We start from the raw sequence: 22,866 nt of genomic DNA, 5'->3' as shown, positions 1-22,866 counted from the left end.
AGCCAGGGGCTCTGCCCCTTGGAGCCCCCCAGGGTTGCCGCCCCTTGGACCCCGCTCCTAGGGGCGCTGCCCCTGGACCCCCGTTCTTTTAGTGGCTTCACCCCTAAATGACAGTGTACTTTGAAAACTTGATCAAACTTAAACAAGTGTGTACTCCACACCTTCCTTACTTGTTTAATATTTATCAAGATCACCTTTGGTCAACAAAGTAATCCCATTACACTTAAATAATATTGATGATAACAAATCACCAACAAGAAACTTTGCAAATGCCATATTACGAGTTGATAATAGGCTAACATGAGACCATTTGCTGGATGCATCCATTAAGACCATAAAGTATCTAAATGGTCCAGATGGAGGGTGAACCGGTCCACATACATCACCTTGAATTCTTTCTAGAAATCTAGGTGATTCCCTTTCAACTTTCAGTGGAGAGTGTTTTATAATTAACTTTCCAAGGGAACAAGATGTACATGGTTTTATGCTATTGGATTGAGGGAACTTTTGGTCCTTCAATGGATGCCCATATGTATTCTCAATTATCCTTCCCATCATTGTTAATCCTAGGTGGCCCAACCTATCATGCCATAAACTAAAAGTCTTATGATCACAATGTTTTCCTTCGATTACCATATTTGATTCAATCATATGTATATATGTATAATGCATGCCGAAATCAAGTGTTGGTAGTTTTTCAAGCACATGATTTATCTATAATATACATATATTTCTTATTTTCAATGGTCACAGTCTTTGTGTCATATCCTTTGAAATATATGTCATTGAACCTTAATAAGTTTCTATTAGACTTTGGAGAAAATAAGGCATTTTCTATACAAAAGCTTGTACCATTTGGTAATATAAAATGGGCTTTCCCGGTTCCCTCTATCAAGTCTGCAGGACCTAATATTGTATTTATAATTGTTTTTGTTGGTACTAATTTTGAAAAATATTTCTTTGATTTCATAATAGTATGTGTACTACCTCTACCTGCTATACAAAGATCTCCAATCTCTTCTTGGTGTTGCGCTCCAATTGGACTCATATTAAACTTCACATATGAAAGGAATAATAAGTGAATAAACATAGTAATAATTATTATTAAAAAAAGTTCATTTATTGAAGGAAAGGCATTACATGAAAATCAAACGAAGGAAAAACATTTTTACTAGAACAATTATAGATTTTTTTTTGTTTATGTCTTCCATGTCATTGCAGAAATCGACAACATTTAGCGAAGTGAATTCAACATTATCAGTGAGGTTTGCTTCTTTTCCTTTTCCTTTAATGGACTCTTGATAAAGTTAACAAAGATGTGCAGGTGTGCGATAGGTCCTTGACCAATGCTCTGTGCTACCACATCTATAACATGAACCATCAGATTTTTGTGATGTCCCAGTGTCATGCCTTGCCACTTTGGCCTTATCTTGTGTGTGGACATTGTTTCTTTGTGAATGTTGGTAATTATTCCTTTTCTGGCCACGACCACGATTATTACCTTGTCCACGACCAGAATTATGGTTCTGATTGTGGCTTTGGTTTCGATTAAAATAGCCACAGCCTCGTCCTCGACCACGACCACACCCTCATCCACGTGTATTGTTTCGATGACCATCAATATTTGTAGCATTTGCTTCAGGAAGTGCTACTGATCATGTTGAACGAGATTCATGGTTTTTCATCAAGAGTTCATTCTTTTGCTCTACAACGAGCAGACATGCATTCAGTTCAGAATATCTTGTGAACTTTTGCATCCGATATTGTTGCATCAAGGTAATGTTTGTTGCATGAAATGTGGAGTAAGTTTTTTCTAACATATCTTCATCAGTAACTTCTTGTCCACAATATTTGAGTTGTGAACATATTCTGAACAAAGCTGAGTTGTATTCATTTACTTTCTTGAAGTCTTGAAACCTCAGTGTTCTCCATTCATCTCTAGCATTTGGAAGTATAACTTCTTTTTGATGATCAAATCTTTCTTTCAAAAGATTACAGAGAATACTTGGATCAGTAACATCAAGATATTCAAATCTTAACATTTCATCAATATGCTTACGAAGAAAAACTTGTGCTTTTGCTTTGTCTTGTGCCAAGCAATTATTAAATTCATTTATAGCATTTAAGATTCCCATGGACTCAAGATGCATTTTTACATCTATCATCCATGGCACATAGTTTTTCCCAATAACTTCAAGTGCTGCAAACTCGAGCTTCGCAATGTTAGACATAATGTAACTATAAATTTTAAACAAAATAAACATTAAAATCCATTTATTTCAATAAATATTAAACAAAAAAGAAGCGGTAAAGGTAACATTACATACAAGCCTAAAAGTAGATGAAATTCCATATTATCTTCGATGTTAAGGATTGAGATGAAAAGTAACATGACTATTATAGTCATGATTATCACAAACAGGTGAATCATAATGATGCTTGATTTCTTGAAATTTATTTGTTTGATAGAAGACATAAATATTTATTGTGGGTAAAATAAGCAGGATAAATATGTTTATTTATAGTAAAAAAATATAGTCGTTGTTTTTACTGTTTATAACAGGTGCATATATATATATATATATATATATATATATATATATATATATATATATATATATATATATATATATATATATATATATATCCGTTGTGCATATTTATAAATCATTTAATAAGAGTTATAACTAATTCATCACTTTACTTTGTATAATTTTACTAATTAGATACATTAATAAATATTAATAAATATTAAAATAAAATTATGAAGAGTAAAAAATAAACATTGACATGTATAAATAAATATAATTTAAATGTTAGTATGCATAAATAAAAGTCAGTTGTATAATATAAGTGTTATTATGCATAAATAAAAGTTAGTTACATAATGTAAATGTTAGTATGCATAAATAAATGTTAGTTGCATAACGCAAATGTTAGTATGTATAAAAAATTAGAATACATAAAGAAATGTTAGTATAAGAAATAAAAATCCTTAGTAGTCCATAATGTCCATAATGTATAAGTTTTATTAATTCATTAGTATTATTATTATTTTAATATGATGAAGGTTTTTATAATTAATAATGTTTTTACTAAGTAATACATATCTTGATTAAGATAGATGTGATTTTCACTTCTAAATAACCTTGGTTTGAGCTTTCGTGTTGATAACGTGTTATGAATTAAACGTAATTAATATAACTTTAAACCAAAACAAAACTACTAAACTTTGATAATAGCTTTAATTGAGAACAAAGAATATTTAGAGAGAATATGAAAGTTATATCTTTTATAACTTTTTGGTGTATTTCATTCTTTACAATGAAAGGGTATTTATACTACAAATTTTACTCACATATAATTATAACTAGTTAAAAATATTGATAAATTTACCATACACCAATTATTATGTCATCCACCAATTATTTACAACAATATATATAACGTCATTAAAGTAGAGGAGGGGCGGGTTAGGGATAGTTATACACGACCCTGTCCTTATCCCTATTTCGGATTTAGCCTACGGTATCCCATATATCTGTTTTTACAGGGCGTATGTATTATCATACTTATCGTGTTTTCCATTAGATTAATGAAATTTTCGTTTTATTTTGGTCTTAAAAAAACATAAATAAATAAATAAAATAAAAATAAAAATAAACCACAAGCTTCAAGGATATTTTTACAATTTTATTTTTTCTTAATGGGATTTTTTAATATATGCCCTAACGGCACACATAAGAAGTATTAATTATGAAAAATATTATCATAATTAAATTGAAATACATTTATTATGGAAATTATTAATGTATTTCACATTTAATTATAGTAATATTTTTTATTATTAAAGTTTTTAATAATTAATTATGATAATATATATCATCAATTAATGCTTTTTATATGTGCCTTAGGGCACATATTAGAAAATCAATTTCTTAATTATGTACCTGAATTGCAATTATTTGTTAAGTTCTAATATATTAAGGTGTCAAATTAAATGACTTTTTAACGAACCCTAATCTTATATTAATTGATATATCTCACGGCTTTAACGTCGAGTATTCAATAATTTAATAGCATTCACGTCTTTTTTTTGATCTTTGAGCCTTCATGTCAGAAAGAGCCTTAATGTCATCAATCTCAATACGGATTCTATCAACGTTACCTTACAAATGTTGAATTGATAGTTAAAGCATATTATTTTATTATTTTGTTATATATGGATTAAAGTCGTAGATACTTTTATTTAGCGATACATTGTTGACTACAGGAATATAATTAAAATATAAGTAAATTATATATATACAGTATACTGTATATTTGCTTTTTAATTGTTTTTATTCTTCTAGTTTGGGCCATTTGTTTAGTTTGCTTATGTTTCGATTATGGTCCGTAGACATTAATGTCTATTATATGGTTATATATTTATTGTTTAATAAAATTATTATATTTATCTTGTTTTTGAATCATCTTGATAGACATTCTAGTTTGTTTCTTGTATAGTATCAGATTTGCATCAATTGGATAACAAGAAGTAGTTTCTCCATCCTTAAATTTTTATATGGTATCAAAGCAAAATATGGAAAAAAAACAACGTAGCTTTTGCTTGAACAATGGATAGCCGTCACGGATCAAACCCGCCACCACTACCAAAGACCACCATTGACGTTTCCTGGTCATATTTTCTTCCATCCTATGATCACTGATCATTCAGGACAAAATATTGCCGGAGAAAATTTTCTCCATGAAGAAAACTATAGTGACCGAAAGAATGAGATGATAAATGGACAAAAATTTTGCCGCAGAAAATTTCTCCATGAAGAAAACTATAGTGACCGAAAGAACGAGATGATAAATGTCCTGTTCGCCATAGAATAAGGTGGGTTTCGTCAACAATTTCCTTCCCATACCTCAAGAAGGATCAGCTGACCTTGATGAACTAGAAAAGATGCAACGACATGATGATTGGGTGGCTTGTCAATTCTATGGAAAAAGAAATCAAAAGTAGCGTTAAATATGAAGTTACTGCAAGTGATATATGATTCGATTTTGAAGAAAGATTTTGGGCCTATCTATTATATTATTTTTTACGCTTATTTTTATTGTTATTTTATTACGTCGTTATAAATAAGTATCATGTACCCAAATCACATGAATCACATAATGCGCAAGTAATTCATCTTTATTGTTTCAAAATAGACTACAATTATTGAACCTAACTATAACATCACTATGATAATGCTTAGTCAGAAACACGAACGTTACAATTCTCTCCTCCTTAGGATGATTCCGTCCCGGAATCATGCATCAACAAAGAGATTTGGATAGCGACTAATCATGTTACTCTATGTTTCCTAGCTGAGGTTCGGCTCATTCATATGTTTCCATCGCACAAACACTAATTCGACCATCTTACATCGCAACTTCTTTGTCTTACGGTCAATATTTGCCTCATGCTCGTTGCTTAGCCTCTTATTTTCATCCATGCTTAACTCCGAAAGTGGAATTATATCGGGAACTTCTCTTATGAACTTCTTCAAATAACACACATGGAAAGTGTTCTGAATACCATCTAGTTCTTGTAGCAATTTCAACTTTTAGGCTTGGTTCCCAATTCTTTGAAGAACTTTGAATGGCCCAATAAATCTTGGATACAACTTTCCTCTCTTTCCAAATCATATAAAAGTCCCTTCTATGGTAAGACTTTAAGCAATACTGAATCTCCAACTTCAAATGTCATTGGTCGTTGCTTTTTGTCAGCGTAGCTCTTTTGATGATCCTGAGCTGCTAACATCCATTCTCAAATCACTTTTAGCATTTCAGCAGTCTGATGGACTATTTCGGGGCTTATAAACTGCTTTTCTCCAGCCTCAAGCCAACAAGATGGCATACCACACTTTGATCCATACAAGGCTTGATAATATGCCATCTTGATGCTCTAATGGTAATTATTACTGTAGAGAAATTCTTCCAGAGGTAAATGCTCATCCCAGTTACCTTGGAATTCTAGGGTATATAATCTTAGCATATCTTCCAATGTTTTAATCGTTATTTCGCTCTGACCATCAGTCTGCGGATGGTAAGTTGTACTTAAACACAACTTTGTACCAATTTCTTGTTGTAGACTCCTCCGAAACCTTGATGTGAAATGACCATCATGATCTGATACAATCGTTAAAGGTACACCGTAAATTTTTACTACTTCCTTCACGTAAGCATTTGCAACCTTATCCATAGACCATCTCATTAGCTGCTATAAAGTGTGCACACTTTATGAATCGATCCACAACTACCCAAATGATGTCGTAACCATTCTTCGTCTTGGGCAGTTTAGTTATAAAATCCATGGTGATGTCTTCCCTTTTACCCATGGGTACAGGTAAAGGGTCTAAACTCTCATACGGTTTCTGATGTTGTGCTTTAACTCTTGCAGATGTTACACACACTGCCACAGACTTTGTAACATCGAGCTTCATCCTCGACCACCACTAGTAAGGTTTTAGATCCCTATACTTCTTAGTGTTGCCGAGATGAATCGAGTAAATGGTATGGTGAGCTTCTTCGATTAGAAGATCTCTTATCACTCCTATATTAGGTACCTAAATCCTATCCTGGAATACCATTAATCTTTGATTATTTGTACTGAATACCAATGTTTTGCCTAACTATTCTTCCTCCCGGTCATTATTCTCTAAAGCTTCTTCCTAAGATTTCTTAATGCTTTCCACAATAGTTGAGACAACTTATATTCTTAACACTATTAGCCTCTTTTGTAACGTCTGTGTGTCAGGGCTAAGCATTTGTAGATGATGTATCAGTCTAGTTCAACAACTGTAACTCTTTTTGAAGTAATAAAGATGAATTATTTGAGTATTACGTGAATTTATGTGCTTTATACTTGATTATAAAGGTATAATAAATAAAGAATAAAAATTAGCATCAAAATTAAACTATGAGATAACCCCGACATCTTTACAAAAATTTTTAGTGGTCGAAAAAAGGATTCTGGATATATAAGGAACGCTGAAATCCGAGCTATAACGAAGAACTTATGGACTGTCGAAGTTACGCAGCAAAACCAGCACATCACTGGAAAACATAAAAAGTGAATTTACGATAGAGGACTCTTTGGCCTTAGTAATCTAAACAAAATTCATAGAATATGTTAAACTGAGAGCGTACATAAAATGAACGCCCAAATCTTACTTCGTATGAGGAAGTTACGAGTTTTCTAAGATTAAGCGTAACAGTGCACAACAGGAAAATTTGAATTTTAGATTGGTCGATTTTCAACCAAAATAATCTAAATGATAAATTAAGATATCGTTAATAGGAGTTAAACGATAAAAAGACAATCGAAAACGGAGCTCGTATGCGAAACATATGGACGAAGCTTAGTCTCAACTCTTCGAGCATGACGAGTTCGATACAATTTTGTAAATCGAAGATAGAATGAGAATTAGCCAACGGTGTCTAAATGAAGATTGTAGTACTCATAAATATCAGCACGTGAATATAAATAACGTCGAAAATGGTGCTCGTATGCGAAAGATATAGACGAAGCTTAGTCTCTACTCTCCGAGCGCGGCGAATTCAATACAGTTTCGTAAATCTGAGATAGAATGAGAATTAGCCAATGATGTCTAAATAAAAGTTGTAGTATTCATAAATACCAACATGTGGATATAAATAACGTTGAAAATGGAGCTCGTATGAAAAAGATATGGACGAAGCTTAGTCTCTACTCTTCGAGTGCAAGAAATACAATACAGTTTTTGTAAATCAGAGATAGAACGAGAATTAGCCGACGGGGTATAAATGAAAGTTGTAATACTCGTAAATATCAACATGTGGATATAAAGAAAATCGAAAACGGAGCATGTACGCGGAAGATACGGACAAAGCTTAAGACTACTCTATGATAAAACTCCTATAAATAAGAGATGAACTCTTCAGAATTTGTTCACACCATAACCATTCTTTCTCTCCCTAACTTATCTCTAGCCTTCCTAAATCCCTTCAAAGTCTATGGAACCTCCCTAGCACAAGAAGGAAGACCCGGAGCTCCCGACGGCTCCGAGAAGAAAAGCTTTCGGCTTGGAAACGTTGCTCCAAAGAAGCCCGATTTTGAGAAAAACCCGCTGTAAGTGAGCTATGCTTAACCTACCTTTACTATAGCTTATGTTTTAATATAGTAATAATAAAAAGACTATTAATTAGTCTCGGTGAATATTAGACTAAACCCTAGTGGTAATGATACTACATTATGTCGAAGGAAATTGTATGAAGAGTAACGAAGCACTGTTTGAGTTCGGAATCACCACCTCAACAGGTGAGTGCATGATCCTTTCATCTTACACATAGATATGAAGAAATTTATATAAACTACGTGCTATGTGTGCTCATTATCTGTATACTTGCTATCTATGTTGGATTAACGATTGTATAGAAATTTTATATGATTTAAATTGTATTTGTATTTTATATCTGCAAAAACGTTGGGGTAAAACATGGGTAGATGTAATAGACGATGTGTGGTAAAATGATGAGAGGCCTCAACATTGTTGTTGTTGATTCTTTCATCTAGCGGAGTATGGATGACGACCACAAATTCTTTTAGACAGTCCAGTGGAACGTTAGCAGGCTCGCAACCTATAGGTGTTTGTGAACGATGTGTTCACCGACGTACTCCATCCCTCTCATGCTTTCCTTAGGGACATTTATTGCTGAGGAATCCCCTTAGCATTTGTGTCCATCCCAATGTTGATCGTTAGTCTAGGCCCCTTATGATAGGTATGTTAGGGACGTAATTTGAGTATAACGAGAATGGTAATCGGGTTATTGTTGGTTGATGAAATTAATAAACTTATTTATTGTGGGTTGAAAACCCTATGTGCTCACCAGGTTCCCAAGCCTGACCCACTCAATTTCTTCTATTACAGATAGTGGCGCACAAGCATAAATATGATGTTTGGGATGAGAGATTACAGATATAGGCATGTAGATATGAATAAATGTAGTAAGACTTATATTGTACTATTTATGCTTTTGATCTGTATCGAACATGGCATCCCGAGGTTTTTAATGAAATACATTTCTATGGAAATGCTTTGATAAATCTTTATCATATTTTAGTATGGGAACAAATTCCACAACACTTTTATTTAAAATATTACTCTGATTTTTAATCAAAGCATAAACAAAATCGGTCTTTTTGGCTGTGAAAAATGGGGATGTCACAGTTGGTATTAGAGCATTAGTTTAAGTGAATTAGGAATTTGTAGGATTTCTAGACTTAATCATAGAATGATCAGCAATGATTGTGAGAGGATTGTCTAGTATATTTTAGACACAAGAACTAGTTTATTTTAGGAATGGTGCCTAAATTTCTTTTATGTGCTATATGCTATTATTTGTATGGATCTATGGTCTGTTGCCGACCGGATCTGGAAACCTTATGTGTTTAGGATTTTAAACGTACGACTACGATATTAGAACTAGCATATAAACTTTTTGGAGAGATAAGGATGATTTAAACGTCTATCCAAAATAAAGATCTAAATTCACCTTATTCGGTGTATAGATCAAAATGGCAAGAACCCGCAGTAAAGCAGGGAATATGAATTGGAACAGAAATCAACCACCTGTGATTGAATAAATACCGGCTGTGGTATCCGGTCGTGAGCCAATCACGATGGCCGGAGTACAAGCGTTGATCTAAATGATGTTCGATCGTCAATTGGAGGAAACCAGGCGTTTACTCCAACAGAATCGAGAGGAAGCTACCATACCGATCGAACAGCAGAAGTGGGACTGGTGGTCAGGACTGTTGGAATAGTGTCTAAGGCTATAACTATATTCGGTGGTGCATGGTCCTTTTGGGTTGCCTTCACCATAGCAACTTGAAGGATGATTTGTTAAGAGAGAGTAAATATTATAAGGAATAATATTTAGCTATTTGATTAATATAAGTCATAAATTAATTGGTATTAATTTGGTGACTTAAAGAGATTAATTAGATAAGAGGGTATAAACTGTCAATTGTTTGATAGTTAGACTTTAGACTGTAAATCCATTAGGATGGACCTTGGACGGATTCTAAGAGCTTTAGGATAGCTCAAAATCGTCCATTGGGATATCTATGGAATGGATTTGGATAGCCTTAAGAGAAGATTATCCAATTAGGGTTTAGGGTGAAACCCTTAAGGAGTCTAATAGTATAAATAGGCCCTTGGGATGTGGAATTCGTGTACAACCTTACAGAACCTTAAGCAAGGAACCTCTGGTCGAATTCCATCCCCTCTCCTCTCTCCTAAATCATCTTGCTTGCTATTGGTGTTTGTAAGCCATTAGAGGAGTGACAATTGTGACTCTAGAAGCTCCAAGACAACCAAGATCAACAAGGGATTCAAAGGTATGATTCTAGATCTGTTTTAATATTGTTGTTTAACCTAATTAGCCATTAGAAGTCTTGGATTCAAAAGCATGTTTATTAGAAAGCCTAGATCCAAGCAATAGGGTTTTGCATGCGCACATAGGAAAGTTCTTATGGCTAAAACCCAACAGTGGTATCAGAGACTAGATTGGTTTTCTTTAAATTGTTGCTTGAATAACTGAAACAAACCTGCAAAATTCGAATTTTTGGGTTTTGAGTCACTGACTCGTCGAGTTCCAAGGTGGACTCGTCGAGTAGGCCTGACTCGTCGAGTCCCCTTGTGCACTCGGCGAGTCCAAGTGTCAGGAATGGCCAGATTCGGGATTTTTTCATAATTATCTTATGGAAACTTACCTTAATCATATTAGATCAATGTAAATCTGATTTTTTGATAAATATGACTGTTATCTTGATCTAATTAAAGATATTTATCATCTAATAAAATATCTAATTTCCTTATATGATAATAATTAATTATTTTGGTAATTATCTTCAAAGAAATCAAGATAAATCAAATAAAGATAATTAGAATATTAATTGTTAATTGGAATTATTTGTTATTTGATCCTCTATGTTTTTAAATGTTTAAAACCTACCCTAAAGTTTTGAAATTTATATTTGTGATTAAAGTTTTAATTTAGACAACTTAAATTTCAAAAACCCTAGATTTTGAAAAGTTAAAAAATGCAACCCTATACTTATATGATATTACTAGAATAATATATATATATGTATAACTAAATGCTAGTCTTACCGCTAGTAGGCCTCATTCACGAAGCCGATCTATAAGGTGGGTATAAGGTTGCGGCCTATAAAATGGTGTTTAATGGGTGTACACTCACACCCACCGCTTGCTTGATTGGTGGAGGGTCGTTAGCCGAACGGGTAGGATAGGGCAACCTCATCCTCTCATTAAAAGTATAATAAGAAATACGAAGTAACTAAACTTTCTTTTTAAAAATTTCCCAATCTTAGTTACTTTAGAAAAAGTGAATTGATGCAATCCCATGAAATTACACTTTGCACCTTGCTAAGATGTTAGTGGAGCGTGTTTGGTTTACCGGCACACTAATTGGTTCTAAGCGAAGGTGGCAAAGGGTGATTCATTGTTTATCATAGTTCGATGGAGCGTGTGTGGTTTACCGGCACATCGAATAGGTGATCGTAACAATGAAGGCACCATGTGAATTTTCATGGTAATTCACACCCACTTTGTGATCCTCGGCATCCCAGTCACAAACGAGAGGGGCATATCGAGATTTAAACATGCCATTGAATGGTTCAATGAATCTCATCCGAACCTAGGAATTCTCAAAAACACTTAGGACTAAAAGTTTAAGTTTTGTGATGGAGAATTAGTGAATCGTCATTCACTTACCTTCAATTTATTTGCATGTTGGATTACGGCATCCCTTTTCTAGTATGTAAATGTTATTGTTGGATCCTAGCCCTAATTTTTCTTATTGGGTGATAATTAGGGATTCTTGTTCTAATCTATCTTTGTCCTTTCTATAGATGTCAAACGCAAACAACACTGCTGCTAGTTCTTTCACGTTGATGAGCCTTTGCCAAAAGGTCACCTTCAATGGAACGAACTTTGGCGAATGGATAAGATACATTCGCACCATTGCTCGCTATGAGGATAAAGAGTATGTCCTTGACGAGAAGCTCGAGAAAATCAACCCCGAAGTTGCTACTCCCGCCGAAATCACCGCCTTTGAAACCCATGAGCGAGATGCAACGAAAGTACATTGCATCATGATCGCCACCATGAAGTCCGAATTCCAAAAGTCCTACGAGGACATGTATCCATACGAGATGCATCAAGACTTGTTGGAGAGGTACCACCAAAACGCGAGACAAGAGCGTTACGAGATTTTCACTAACATGATTTTCGCTAAGATGGGTCATGGAGAATCTCTTACCGTGCACTTGCAAAAGATGCAAAGGTATGTCGACCGCCTTCGCAAGTTAAATGTTAACTTCGGCGAAGACTTGGCGATCGACATGGTGCTTCACTCTTTGCCTCCGATGTACAACCAATTTAGGATGACCTACCACATGAACAAAGAGGAGGTCACTCTAAGTAAACTCCAAGGTCTCTTGAGGGTTGCTGAGAGCAATTTCAAGGACAAGTCTGTTGCACCAACTCCCAATCCATCTGCTGCTCCTGTCTTGGCTATTGGTCAAGGGAAGGGCAAGAAGAGGAAAGCTTCTTCAAATAACTATCGAAAGGTGAAAGCCCGAGATGGTTCCTCTTCTAGTGGGACCAAAGTTGATCCCTCTAAGCCCTGCTCTAACCCAAAGGAGGCAAAGTGCCACCATTGCCACAAGATAGGACATTGGAAGAGAAGCTGCCCGGATTACCTGCAAGCCATCAAGGAAGGAAAGATCAAGCCATCTTTCGCAGGTATATATGCAATAAAATCTAACGATTCTAATCATGCTATTTCTTGGGTTCTTGACACCGGTTGTGGTTATCACATTTGTTCTAATGTGCAGGGACTAAGAAGAAGTAGGGATGTGGAGCAAGGAAGGATCAATCTAATCATGGGGAACAGAAGATCGTCGCCCGTGACCAAGATTGGAGTGTATTCTTTAGTGCTTAAGAATAGTTTAGTTTTAGATTTGAACAATTGTTGCTATTCGCCAGAAATGGCTAGAAACATCATTTCATTTCATGGTTTATATAGACAAGGATTTAGATTTTCTTTTAATAATGAGAATGGTTCTATTTTGGCTTATCTAAATGGTGTCTTTTACTTTGAAGCTATACCATGTAATGGAATATATGAAACTGTTATGATTGTTGATAACTTAGGAAATGATGTTTTGAATATTGATTCTTCCACTAGTATTGATAAAGCATCCTTGTGGCATTGTCGTCTTGGACATGTCAACAAGAAACGCATAGCCCAACTCCAAAAGGATGGAGTGTTGGAGTCATTCGACCTTAGGGAAGATGACACATGCGAGTCTTGTTTACTTGGAAAGATGACTAAGTCACCCTTCACGAGTACTTGTGAAAGGGGTGAGGGACTATTAGACCTAATACATACCGATGTATGTGGACCTTTTAGATCAACCACGAAGGATGGGAACCACTTCTATGTGACCTTTACCGATGATTATAGTAGATATGGGTATATCTATTTAATCAAGCAAAAGTGAGAAACCTTTGAAAAGTTCAAAGAGTTCAAGAATGAAGTGGAGAATCAATTGGGCAGGAAAATCAAGATGCTTCGATCCGATCGAGGAGGAGAGTACCTAAGTCTTGAATTCCACGATTATCTCAAGGAGTGTGGAATAGTTTCGCAATTGACACCTCCTAGGACACCGCAGTTGAATGGTGTGGCAGAAAGGCGTAATCGAACCTTATTGGATATGGTTCGCTCTATGATGAGTCGTGGTTCACTACCTATCTTCTTTTGGGGGTATGCCTTAGAGACTGCCGCCCACATCCTTAACCGAGTCCCTACTAAGAAGGTTGCCAAAACACCTCACGAGATGTGGACGGGGAAAGCTCCCTCGTTGGCACATATCAAGGTTTGGGGTTGCGAGGCTTTCGTAAGACGAGTTACTCACGACAAGCTTGAACCTCGAAGTGAGCGATGTATTTTCATCGGCTACCCGCAAACTTCCTTTGGATATCTCTTCTATAGACCGAAAGATAATGTTATCTTTGTTGCGAGGAGAGGAGTTTTCCGAGAGCGAGAACTCATAAGCCAAGGAGACAGTGGGAGGCAAATCGAACTTGAAGAGATTCAAGAGTCGATAGATGAAGGAACCTCTACCGCTAGCGTTCAACCCGAGGAGGAAACTCCGGTTGAACCAATTGACGAATCCTTACCTCTTAGATGTTCCGATAGAGTTAGAGTTCAACCCCAGTTTTATGGTTTTCATATTACTACCGAAGGGGACACGTATATTAGTGATGGTACACTAGTAAATCTTGATGAACCTAATAGCTATAAGGAAGCCATGGCAGGACCGGAATCTGCGAAATGGAAAGAGGCGATGGATAGCGAGATCCAATCCATGTACGATAACCAAGTTTGGAATTTGGTTGATTACGTGCCCGAACGTAAGACTGTAGGGTGCAAGTGGATCTTCAAGAAGAAGACCGACGTGGATGGGAACGTACACACATATAAAGAGCGATTGGTTGCGAAGGGCTTTACTCAAACTCCCGGAGTTGACTATGATGAGACCTTCTCACCAGTTGCGAAGATTAAATCTATTAGAGTGATGCTAGCAATTGCCGCATTTCATGATTATGAGATTTGGCAAATGGATGTCAAGACCGCTTTCCTTAACGGAAAGTTGGCTGAGGATGTTTACATGGCTCAGCCAGAGGGGTTTGTGGATCCGAAGCATCCGAATAGAGTGTGTAAGCTTGAGAAGTCCATTTATGGACTTAAGCAAGCATCTCGCAGATGGAATCTTTGCTTCGATGAGAAAGTCAAAGAATTTGGATTTGTACGAAGCGAAGACGAATCTTGTGTATATGTCAAAGCCAGTGGGAGTATAGTAAGCTTCCTCGTTCTATATGTCGATGACATATTACTCATAGGAAACGACATCCCGACTCTGCAGGAGGTTAAGTCCTGGCTCGGGAAGTGCTTCGCTATGAAGGACCTCGGAGAGGCTTCTTACATTTTGGGAATAAGGATAGTAAGAGAAAAAAGTAAGAGACTAATTGGACTTAGTCAGAATACTTACTTAGAGAAGGTACTAAAACGTTTTAGTATGGAAAACTCAAAGAAGGGAGAACTGCCGATACAAGCTAATGCCGAGTACCGAAGCTGAGATAGCAGAAATGAGCCGAGTACCATACGCTTCCGTAGTTGGCTCAATCATGTACGCTATCACTTGTACTCGCCCTGATGTAGCCTTCGCTTTGAGCATGGTTAGCAGATATCAAGGGAACCCTGGCAAAGCACATTGGATTGCGGTGAAGAACATCCTTAAGTACCTTCGGAGGACGAAAGAATGGTTCTTAGTCCTTGGAGGGAGTGATGACTTGAAGGTGCGAGGGTATAGTGACGCCAGCTTTCAAACCGACAGGGACAACTATCGTTCGCATTCGGGCTGGGTCTTTACCCTAAATGGAGGAGCAGTGACATGGAAAAGTTCCAAGCAGGAAACCGTAGCTGATTCAACGTGCGAATCAGAGTACATCGCAGCGAGCGAAGCATCGAAGGAGGCAATATGGCTGAAGAACTTCATCGGTGATCTTGGAGTTGTGCCGGCCATAAAGGAACCCATGGAGATCTCGACATATCGACAGAAAATATCGAAGGTGCGGTTGCCTTGACCAAGGAACCGAGGGATCATGGTAGATCTCGACATATCGACAGAAAATATCACTTCATTAGACATCGTGTAGAAGAAGGACAACTCGTAGTGAAGAGGATATCATCAGAAGATAACCCAGCAGATCCGCTTACGAAGGGACTGAGTAGGGTTAAGCACTTGCAGCATGCTAGGAGTATTGGGCCGAAGGATGATATTAGCATAGATTAGATAGTATAAGAAACGTATAATAGATAAATGTAATTGACATTTGATGATTAAATAAAGAAGTTTTATTTATAAGTAAAGTTACTATCACATGTTAGTTGTTTAACTATTGTTTCACTTTGCATGTTTTGACTTCCAGAATAATTGAGTTTATTAGGAATAATCGAATTATTCAAATGGTCCACAATCGTTCATATGTTGGGAGTAGATATGAATGAAGATTGTCATGAATTGGTGTGTAGAATGTCTAAATGGTGTTAGACATAGCAAGGGTTGCTGCAACGTTCATGAGTGCTTATGAACTGGTTTTGAGCATTGGAATAAACCCGCGCTTGCTGGAATCACTTTATGGAATACGATATAAAAGGTGATCGCAAGACGATAATATCATATGGTCTTAAAACCTAGATATATGGTTTATTATTTGTTAATTGATTGTGCATTGATAATGCGAAAACGCATCAGTAACTTGATGTTATAAAACGCATTGTTGTGTATAGTTGGTTAATGAATAAGTAAATGCATATAAGTCGAAGTTTATCTGTAAATTTTATCCTAAGAGGGTAGAAGAGATATCTTGGCCACTCGATGATTTGATTTGACTTATGTGCCGGGCCTGGTCAGAACTGAATTGATGTGTTCGATTAAGTTCTATGTCAAATAAATCGAAGATCGAGAAATCTAAATGCTAGACTAACCATTCCATAGGATTGTCAGTATGATATCTAACAGAGGACTGTACGATCCCTTATCTAAAGGACAAGATTGATTAGATCAGAGTTGACAGCGTCTTTGAGAGCTACGATTGCAAACCGTATTGTACTTGTATAGTTACTAGACTTATCCAAGTGGGAGACTGTTGGAATAGTGTCTAAGGCTATAACTATATTCGGTGGTGCATGGTCCTTTTGGGTTGCCTTCACCATAGCAACTTGAAGGATAATTTGTTAAGAGAGAGTAAATATTATAAGGAATAATATTTAGCTATTTGATTAATATAAGTCATAAATTAATTGGTATTAATTTGGTGACTTAAAGAGATTAATTAGATAAGAGGGTATAAACTGTCAATTGTTTGATAGTTAGACTTTAGACTGTAAATCCATTAGGATGGACCTTGGACGGATTCTAAGAGCTTTAGGATAGCTCAAAATCGTCCATAGGGATATCTATGGAATGGATTTGGATAGCCTTAAGAGAAGATTATCCAATTAGGGTTTAGGGTGAAACCCTTAAGGAGTCTAATAGTATAAATAGGCCCTTGGGATGTGGAATTCGTGTACAACCTTACAGAACCTTAAGCAAGGAACCTCTGGTCGAATTCCATCCCCTCTCCTCTCTCCTAAATCATCTTGCTTGCTATTGGTGTTTGTAAGCCATTAGAGGAGTGACAATTGTGACTCTAGAAGCTCCAAGACAACCAAGATCAACAAGGGATTAAAAGGTATGATTCTAGATCTGTTTTAATATTGTTGTTTAACCTAATTAGCCATTAGAAGTCTTGGATTCAAAAGCATGTTTATTAGAAAGCCTAGATCCAAGCAATAGGGTTTTGCATGCGCACATAGGAAAGTTCTTATGGCTAAAACCCAACAAAGACAACCTACAAATAGTTCACCAAAACAACCAAGATGGAAGAAATGATGTATGTGGATGCAAGTAAAAGGATTTTATGGCATCTAAACCACCGTGTCTATCTGGAAGCCCGACACCGGTGGAAGTGACAAACTGAATCTCTGAGATGGAGATAATGTTTGAGTGTCGCGAGTGCAGCAACAGGCAGAAGACCTCTCTCATGGTTCCTCTATTAAAATCTAGAGTACTGAGCTGGTGGAAGTTACTAGCTAATTCAATACCCAAGGTTGACGCGAGCTAGATGTCTTAGGAGGATTTTCTGGTACAACTGAAGATGCAATACGGCTCTGAGCAGGATCTTCTGAAAATCAACAATGAGTTCTAGAATCTGAAGAATGGAAGAATGAGCGTTACTAAATATGTTGCAAGTTTTACAGAGAAAAATGAAGCTTGTTCCATACCTGGTTCCAACCGAACTCTCAAAGTTTAACAAGTTTGCCCTTGGATTACCAGTGGACTTTGGTCCAATGGTGAAGCAAGCAACCATTCTAAAAGCTGCCATTTGGGCTGCTAAGAATGTGGAGACCCAAATACAAGAAAAGGGTCTGGAGAGAGCGGAGGTTGTAGATAAAAGGAAATTTGATGGGTCGTCGAATTTCAACAAGAAGAGCAGGTTCTCAAAATCTGGTATGAAGAAGTCTGGAGGAGGTGAAGCCAAATGGGGCGACAAATGCAAGAAGAAGCACCAATGAGAATGTGACAGAGGGGTCACCAGTTTCAACTATCGAAAGCCCGGGCACTATACCAACAAGTGAACATTCACTAAGAAGGTCTGTTATGAGAGAAACGAGGAGGGGCATATTTCGAGGGACTTCCCGAAGAAGAAGGAGGCAAGAAGACCCAACATTTCACTGAAGCTGAACGCAAGAACCTTGCAGATGACACTTGAGGCTTCAAAGGAGGCAACAGACATCACTTCAGGTACCTTTATTGTAAATGTATTACCTTCCAATATACTATTTGATTTGGGAGCAAACTACTCCTTTGTATCACATAAGTTTGGATGGGAAACTAGCATTGCCCTAAAGAAACTTGATAATGCCCTAATTGTAGAAATTGCCAGTGGCAAGTTCGTACATATTAGTAATCATATTAAGAAGATAGTCATCGACTTAAACATAAACGAATTCCATGAAGAGTTGTTGCCCATAGAGTTGAACGGTTTTGACATAGTTCTAGGAATGGTTTGGCTTAGCGCCAACGATGTCGAGATATTATGTTGGAAGAAGATAGTAAGGGTAAATCCCCCTGGAAAGGAGTCATTTATGGTGTACGGGGACAAACACATAGTGAATTCTAGAATCAACTCCCTAATGAAAGCCATGAAATGTTTGTACAAGGGATGCACATCATATTTGGCATTCGTGATCGATGCTAAAAAAGAGAAAAAAGAGGTACAAAATATACCGATTGTGTGTGATTATCCAGAGTTCTTTCCCAAAGATCTTCTCGGATTACAAGCTGATAGACAAGTGGAGTTTTGGATAGACTTGTTACCAGGAATGACACCAATAGCAAAAGAACGTACCGAACTAGCACCGAAGAAGATGAAGGACCTCATGATGCAACTTCAGGAGTTGTTGGATAACAATTTCATTCGACCTAGTTCATCACCTTGGGGAGCTCCGGTGTTATTCGTAAAAAAGATTGACGGAAGCATGGGAATGTGTATAGACTACCGAGAGCTAAACAAGGCAACGATGAAGATCAAGTATCCATTTCCAAGGATTGATGACATATTCGATCAGCTGCAGGGTTCGAGCTACTTCTCAAATATCAATCTTAGGTCAGGATATCATCAACTGAAGGAGAGAGAAAAGGATATTGAGAAGACTACATTCAGAACTAGATATGGACACTATGAGTTCTTGGTTATGTCATTTCGACTAACCAATGCTCCAACAATGTTCATGGATTTAGTGAACAGGGTTTGTAAATCATTCCTCGACAAATCCGTGATATTGTTCATAGATGACATTATCATCTACTCGAAAAAGCTAGGAAGAGCATGGCCAGGATCTATGAGAAGTTTTTGAAGTTTTGAACAGGGAGAAACTTTATGCAAAGTTCTCTAAATGCGATTTTTGGATCCGAGAAGTCCAATTTTTGGTTCACGTGAATAGGGAGAAACTTTATGCAAAGTTCTCTAAAGCAGTGATGAAGTGGGAACGACCAAAAAGCCCCATAGAGATTCAAAGCTTTCTAGGATTAGCCGGATACTATCGACCATTTACCCAAGTCTTTTCTTCGATAACTGCTTCATTGATAGCTTTGACCCACAAAGGAGCTATGTATACGTGGAGTGAGAAGCATGAAGAAGCATTCGAGAAGCTAAAGAAGAAATTATGTGAAGCACCAATTCTTTCTATATGCGATGGAGTTGAAGACTTCACGTTCTATAGTGATGCATCTGGATTTGGGTTTGGTTGTGTTCTGACCTAAAGAGAAGAGGTGATAGCATACGCATCTCGACAATTGAAGGAGCATGAAAAGAACTACCCTACTCATGATCTGGAGTTAGCAACAATAGTTTTTTCCTAGAAGATATAGAGACATTACCTATATAGCAAGAAGTGCAAACTTTACACTGATCATAAGAGTATTCAGTATCTCTTTAATCAAAAAGAATTAAATATGAGGCAACGACACTGGTTAGTGTTAATCAAGGACTACGATTGTGAGATACTTTACCACCCAGTTAAGCAAATGTTTTCGTTGATGCTATGAGTTGAGAGAAATAGGCCAAGAGCGTTCAGAATAGAAGTTGTCTCGATTATTGTGGAAAGTATCAGGAAAGCTCAAGAAGAAGCTTCAGAGAAGAATGACCGACAGGAAGAATGTTTGGGCAAAATGTTAGTTCTCGGTACAAACCGTCAAGGACTGAAGGTATTCCAAGATCATATTTGGGTACCTAAAACGGGAGGAATAAGAGATGTTCTGATGGAAGAAGCGCACAAGACCATGTACTCAATTCATCTCGGTAGCACTAAAATGTATAAGGACCTAAAACCCTACTACTGGTGGCCGACAATGAAGCTCGATGTTGCCAAGTATGTGGCCGAGTGTGTGACATGTGCGAGAGTTAAAGCACAACATCAGAAACCGTATGGGAGTTTAAAACCTTTACCTGTACCCATGGGTAAATGGGAAGACATACCCATGGATTTTGTGACTAAACATCCTAGAAAGAAGAACGGTCACGACATAATTTGGGTGGCCGTGGATTGTTTCACTAAGAGTACACAATTCATAACAACCAACGAGAGGTGGTCTATGGATAAGCTCGCAAATGCTTACGTGAGTGAGATAGTAAGACTTCACGATGTTCCTCTTATGATTCTATCGGATCGTGATATTCATTCCACATCAAGGTTCTGGAGAAGTCTACAAGAGGAATTAGTTACAAAGTTATGTTTGAGTACAACTTACCATCCGCAAACTGATGGCCAGAGTGAAAAAACGATTCAAACACTTGAAGTTATGCTGAGAGCATGTATCCTGGATTTCCAAGATAACTGGGATGAGCCCTTACGCTTAATAGAATTTTCCTACAACAACAGTTTCCAATCGAGCATCAAGATTGCACCCTATCAAGATTTGTACTGACAGAAGTGTCGTACGCCGTCTTGTTGGCTTGAGGTTGGGGAAAAGCAGTTTATGGGCCCCAAGATAGTCCATGAGACTGCTGAGAAGTTTAACGTGATTAGAGAAAGAATGTTAACAACTCAGGATCCACAAAAGAGCTATGCTGACAAGAAAAGACGACCAAAGACTTTTGAAGATGGAGATTCCATTTTGCTTTAAATCTCACAGTGGAAGGGACTTACAAGATTTGGGAAATGAGTAAAGTTGAGTCCAAGATTTATTGGATCGTTTAAATTTTTTCATAGAATTGGGAACCAAGCTTACAAGCTCGAATTACCCAAAGAACTAGATGGTATTCATAACACCTTCCATGTCTGTTATCGGAGAAAGTTCACGGGAGAAGTTCCTTCCATAATTCCAATCTCAAAGTTAAGAATGGATGAGAATAAGAGGCTAATCGAAGAGCACGAGACAATCGTTGACGTAAGACTAAGAAGTTACGATGCAAGATGGTTGATTTAGTGCTAGTCCATCGGAAACATTTGAATGCATCGAATATCAACTGTGAGATAGAGAGTGACATGATGAGTCGCTATCCTCATTTGTTTGCTGATGCACGATTCCGAGACGGAATCATCCTAAGCGGGAGAGAATTGTAACGCCTGTGTTTTGGGGCTAAGCATTTGTAGATGATGTAATAGTCTAGGTCAACTGCTATAAGTCTTTCTAAAGTAATAAATATGAATTCTTTGAGTATTATGTGAATTTATGTTCTTTATACTTAATTACAAGGGTATAATAAATAAAGGATAAAAATAAGCGTCAAAATTACAATGTGAGATAAACCCGATATCTTTACATAAAGTTGTAGTGGTCGAAACAAGGATTCCAGATATATAGTGAACGCCGAAATCCGATTTATAAGAAGAAGTTATGGACTGTTGAAGTTTCGCGGTAAAACCAGCACGACACCGGGAAACGTAAAAAGTGAATTTATGATAGAGGAATTTTTGACCTTATTAATCTAAACTAAATTCGTATAATATGTTAAACCGAGAATGTCAATAAAAAGAATGCCCAAATCTGAATTCGTATGAGGAAGTTATGATTTTTCTAAGATTTAGCATAACAGTGCACAACTCGGAAATTAGAATTTTAGATCGGTCGATTTTCAGCCAAAACAATTTAAAATAGAAATTAAGATATCATTAATAGGGGTTAAACGATAACAATACAGTCGAAAACGGAGCTCGTATGCGAAAGATATGGATGAAGTTTAGTCTCTACTCTTCGAGCGCGACGAATTCGATACAGTTTTGTAAATCCGAGATAGAATGATAATTAGCCAACGGTTTCTAAATGAAGTTATAGTACTCATAAATAGAAACATGTGGATATAAAAAACGTCGAAAACGGAGCTCGTGTGCAAAAGATATGGACGAAGCTTAGTCTCTACTCTTCGAGCCCGGCAAGTTCGACACAATTTCGTAAATCTGAGATAGAATGAGAATTAGCCAATGATGTCTAAATAAACATTGTAGTATTCATAAATACCAACATGTGGATATAAATAATATCTAAAACGGGGCTCGTATGCGAAAGATATGGACGAAACTTAGTCTCTACTATTCGAGCGCGATAAATACGATGCAGTTTTTGTAAATCAGAGATAGAATGAGAATTAG

The 22,866-nt window shown here is 36.7% G+C and overlaps 1 protein-coding gene across 1 annotated transcript; it reads right to left on the bottom strand.

Annotated features, from left to right (window-relative positions):
- Window positions 1-1,655: 1,655 nt before the first annotated feature.
- On the bottom strand, window positions 1,656-2,407 carry LOC145009442 (uncharacterized). The gene is made up of 2 exons (XM_078968137.1): window positions 2,328-2,407; window positions 1,656-2,238 (listed from the first exon to the last, which is right to left on the bottom strand). Exons 1-2 carry the CDS (start codon window positions 2,405-2,407, stop codon window positions 1,656-1,658), a joined length of 663 nt encoding a protein of 220 aa, XP_078824263.1.
- Window positions 2,408-22,866: the final 20,459 nt, after the last annotated feature.

This window comes from Lactuca saligna, chromosome 1, assembly GCF_052625555.1.
Source record: "Lactuca saligna cultivar CGN05327 chromosome 1, ASM5262555v1, whole genome shotgun sequence".
Classification (NCBI taxonomy): domain Eukaryota; kingdom Viridiplantae; phylum Streptophyta; class Magnoliopsida; order Asterales; family Asteraceae; genus Lactuca; species Lactuca saligna.
The sequence above is the reverse complement of the archived record's forward strand: the minus strand, read 5'-3'. Positions and strand labels throughout refer to the sequence as shown.